Genomic DNA, 4897 nt, shown 5'->3' with positions numbered 1-4897 from the left:
ACATATTGCACTATACCAATTACTGCATATTACCATTATTTATAGTCAACTCTTATACAAGGGGCAGGACATTATTAGACTGGTGCTGTACAGCAACCTAGTCTAACTTAATTGTACCAGCCTGGTGTAAGGGAAGGATTTTACACTTGTCTAGAGTTGAACCAACTGTAAAGCTAAGCAAGTATATATATTTTATTGTGCAGTTCTTATAACAACACGAGTTGTGTTGTACATTTACCATTACCATAGTAATAATTTAACTATAATCATTTCACCTTTGAATGTTAATCTGTGACTGTACCAACTAAGAGTGATAAAGATGACCTAACTTGAGGTGAATCGAGCATAGATACAAGGATACCACTCAAATCAAACTGTGTATGATTATATAGTGTTTATTAATTAAATGATAAACGGCTCTAGTTCAAGCCATAGAAGCAGCCCAAGTCCAAGCCCATCAAGGCTTGGCCTTTGTACAACTGCAGCATGGCTAGCCCAAACAGCCATCATGTCTACTGCAGGAAAAGTGAAAGTGACCTCCACAGTTATGAAAGGCCATTTATCCAGACAGATCAATAAATGCGAGGATTTATACACACAAACTCCAGTTAATCATGTTGAACTTGAGGGTCATCATAAGGTTACCGAGAGAAAATTTGAACAAGTAGGAAGCCAAATACAGAAATATCAGGGTGTTCTTACTGACACTGCAGTAGATGAAGCAACAATAGAGGCTGTCGTGCAAGAACATTCAGGTTATGAAGATGCCATTCAAATCAAGATACAACAATTTAGTAATAAAATAATGCATTGCAAGGCAACAACAAACATTACAGCCACAGCTTCCAAAAATCCGACACAACCAAACGTCAAACTACCATCAATTAGTCTTCCTACTTTCTCTGGAACAGTGGATGAAAATTGGGATAACTTCTGGAACAAATTTGTTGACTCAGTAGATACTAATGCCAATATAGCTAAGACCACCAAATTTACATACATACAAGCTATATTAAAGGGCGAAGCGTTAAAAGTGGTCTGTAATTTAACATTGTCAGATGATGGCTATGATAAGGAGTACAGCTCCTTAAAGAAAATTATGCTGAACCAGAATGAGGTATCAGACTTTTAAAACAAAAATTGGTGGATATATACCAGCAACAGATGGATCCGTTGACTCACTCCAAGCCTTTAGATTGGAGCTTGAGTCCTTACTCAAAGCAATTAGCCTTAAAATAAACCTAGGTGAATCAGATTGGATAATTGAACTTTTTGTAAGACACAAGTTACCCACTGAAATACTGGATAAGTTGTGTGCCTTACATAACAAATCTTCTCTGACAGTAAAGGAGATTACAGAAGGTCTACGCTCTATTATAGAACGAAAAAGAGACAACACAGAGAGTAAATCAACACCTAAACCTTCGTTAACCACCCATAGTAAACAACAGAGTACAACCCGTACTCTAAGTAAATTTAAACCAACTACCACCACACCAAGGTGGAAACAAGGCAGTGTGGGCACAAATGCAGTGGGTCCCTCCAAACCTACCTTGAGGTTACCTTGAGGTGCTTCCGGGGCTTAGCGTCCCGGCGGCTCCGTCGTCGACCAGGCCTCCTGGTTGCTGGACTGATCAACCAGGCTGTTGGACGCGGCTGCTCGCAGCCTGACGTATGAGTCACAGCCTGGTTGATCAGGTATCCTTTGGAGGTGCTTATCCCATTCTCTCTTGAACACTGTGAGGGGTCGGCCAGTGATGCCCCTTATGTATAGTGGAAGCGTGTTGAACAGTCTCGGACCTCTGATGTTCATAGAGTTCTCTCTCAGGGTACCTGTTGGTACGTCAGAGTACCAATAACCTACAGTTAATGTGTCACCCAAAACAGTGACTCCCAAAGGTGCTGTTAACGTCTGGAGGCCATGTGTGTTGTGTGAAGAAGAACATTCTGTGTACAACTACAATACTGACCCTGATCGTGCTACACGTGTGAGACGACTCAAAGAGTTGCACAGATGTACTAGGTGTCTAAGATCAAATAAACCCGATACCTGTGCAACTCAAATGCGCACCTGCAATAGGTGCAATAAGAGTCAACACCATACAGTATTGTGTAGGGACTCAAGTACAAAGTCTACCACCCACTGGTGGAGTAAGGAACTTCCACTTCAGAACAGCTCTGTAAATTATTTCCTGATGTAAGTGTACTATCACCAAAGTCTGATCATAAATCAGCTTTGCCCACTGCCCAATTAATCCTTAAAAACAGAAGGTCCAAGGTCACCATAAATAGATTATTTGACCAAGGATCCCAAATGACCTTTATCTCCCATGAGTTAGTAGATACCTTGAAACTCAAGTCTGTATGAGAGACAAAATTAGACATAGCAGGATTCCTGACTAACTCAGGAGTCCGAGTTCAAGAAAATACAACCTGGAGTACGTTTAGGCGGTTATGTTCGACCGGTACTTGCTCTTGTAGACAATTTCCCATCAGACCTGTATGTTTATGGTCTAGAAACAACAGCCAAATTCCTGGAAGAAAAGAGAATCAAGTTGGCTGAAAATCACATCTGACAACCTCTCCAATATTGACATCTTTATTGGTTCAAATGTCAACCATCAGCTTATCAAAGGAAAAGATGAAAAACAGGGAATGAACCTTTTAATGTGTGTAGGTGGCTATTTGCTAAAAAGCCCAGTATTACAGCTGAAGCAACCCGCACCTGTAGACCACTAACATGCCAACCCAGTGATGGTTGCATGAATAGGAAAACAGTCTCCATTACAATTCAGAGACATGTCTGAGGATGAGCTTGATCCCCCTGTACATAAATTATGGGACCTGATAACTCTCAGCCGGGTGATGAACTAGGCCTGAAAAACCTAGTCCAGATGATGAGTGGACTTACAAACAATACCTTGACTCAGTTGTCTACAGAGATAATCAATACTGGGTCAGGTTACCATGGAAGCTGAATTACCCTCAACTACCCATCAACGAATTCATTGCACAAAACCAATTAAGGTGATGCACTTACAAAGACATCCTGAGAACTTGATATTGTACGATGATATAATCCAACAACAACTCGGTAACAAATTTATCGAGGTTGAAACAAATGATGACACAAAGGAAGGACACTACCTGCCACACCACCCAGTACTGAAATATTCAGCTACTACCCCAATAAGGATAGTATTTAATTGCAATGCTAAGACTAAGCAGAATAGTATTTCATTGGATGACTGCCTTCAAACTGGCCCTAGTCTGACACAAAGGCTATACAACGTGCTTTAAAGTTTCACATCGGGACTTATGCATACACTACCGACATCAGTAAGGCCTTCCTTTACCCTTAAACTGCGCATGGCGTATATATACGCCCTGAGTAACATGTCCCATGGTGCGCATGGCGTATATATACGCCATAGGGTGCCAGGCCTGATTCAAATGGCCCGCGGCTACACGGGGTTCACAGTAGCTTCCTCAGGGCTCTTGTAAACAGATGCCATTTAAAAAAAAATCGTGGGCAATATTCTCAGGTGTGAGAGGCACAGTACTGTTGGAGCAACCAAGGCCGGCGCACGCAGCATGAGCGAACAGCATTGCTGTTCAGCTTGTGACCACAGCATCGCCGAAAAATGTCAAAATAAATATATAATTGTTATTATTTAGCGATGACAATATTACAGATGACCCATGACTGTGATATAAATAACCAGGGTTGTGATAATAGCAGGATTGTTGTAATAATTAGCGTTCTGGGAGGAGTGATGCTGAGAGATGGAGGGAGACAGCATCGTTTACTGACTGTGTGGCCACCTGTTATTGTCTGCATTCACCATACCAGGTCAGTGGTTCTTTATGGTGAACACAAATGTAGATACTTATATATAATGTGTGTATTAGTGTAATAACAGCAAAAGGATTATGCTGGGAGGAGCCATATGGGTGACGGAGGTGACGTCGTCTGCACGATTTGTCTAGCTGTTTAGAGGGTGGCCACTATGCTCTTTGGGCGTACTACAAGCTTAGGTGTACAGTTACGGTGCATAAAACATGTAGATATTTATATATAATATGTGTATATAGGGTAATAACACTGCAAAAAGGTATTGTTGGGGGAGAAAGTTTAGTGTGTGTGACCTTGAAAGAGTGAGGGAGCCGCCAGCCGCCATCTGTGTATAGCGACGACTCTTAGTGCCTGAACTAGCTATATCAGCTTAGCTGTACAGTTGTGGTGAGCAAAATATATATATACTTATATATAACGTCTGCATATAGTGTAATAACACCACAAATGGCATTGTTGGGGGAGAAAGTTTAGTGCGTGTGTTGAGGGAGTGGCAGCAAGTGGTGTGTGGCGGTAACTCTTTGTTGCTTTTCGACTCTCAATACCAACTTAGTGGTTCGTTATGGTGACCAAAACATGCAGATACTTATATATAACCTGTGTATAGAGTGTAATAGCAGCAAAACAATTTGTTTATTGTTTTATAAACATAATAATTAATAAACTAATATGCACATCATACTTTTGAGTATAGCGATTATTCACCACTTTTATTATATAAATATATCACACTACACACTATTGAATAATATTACTGCAAAAAAACTAAGAAAAAATCAATCGGAGACATTGAAACAATTAGGTAATAATATCTTTGTGGCAACTCCCATCTGTCAGCGCAAGTGACGCTGACCGGGTCTGACGACCGCTCTGTCAACGCCCACTTTTTGCCAGACTTCCTCGGTCAATTGTGCCCAAAATATGTCACCTACGATTTTTTTTTTATTTTTTCCGTGCTCAGGGGACACAAATTAACATGTTTAGAAGACGAAAAAAAAATTTTGAATTTTTTTTTCTTGCGCACAGGGGTGTAAATGTCCC

The 4897-nt window shown here is 40.8% G+C and overlaps 1 protein-coding gene across 1 annotated transcript; it reads left to right on the top strand.

Annotated features, from left to right (window-relative positions):
* Positions 1-508: 508 nt before the first annotated feature.
* On the top strand, positions 509-1132 carry LOC138354789 (uncharacterized). The gene has a single exon (XM_069309282.1). The coding sequence runs from the start codon at positions 509-511 to the stop codon at positions 1130-1132; it is 624 nt and encodes a 207-aa protein (XP_069165383.1).
* The last annotated feature ends 3765 nt before the right edge of the window (positions 1133-4897 follow it).

Source organism: Procambarus clarkii, chromosome 64, assembly GCF_040958095.1.
Source record: "Procambarus clarkii isolate CNS0578487 chromosome 64, FALCON_Pclarkii_2.0, whole genome shotgun sequence".
Lineage (NCBI taxonomy): Eukaryota > Metazoa > Arthropoda > Malacostraca > Decapoda > Cambaridae > Procambarus > Procambarus clarkii.
The sequence above is the reverse complement of the archived record's forward strand: the minus strand, read 5'-3'. Positions and strand labels throughout refer to the sequence as shown.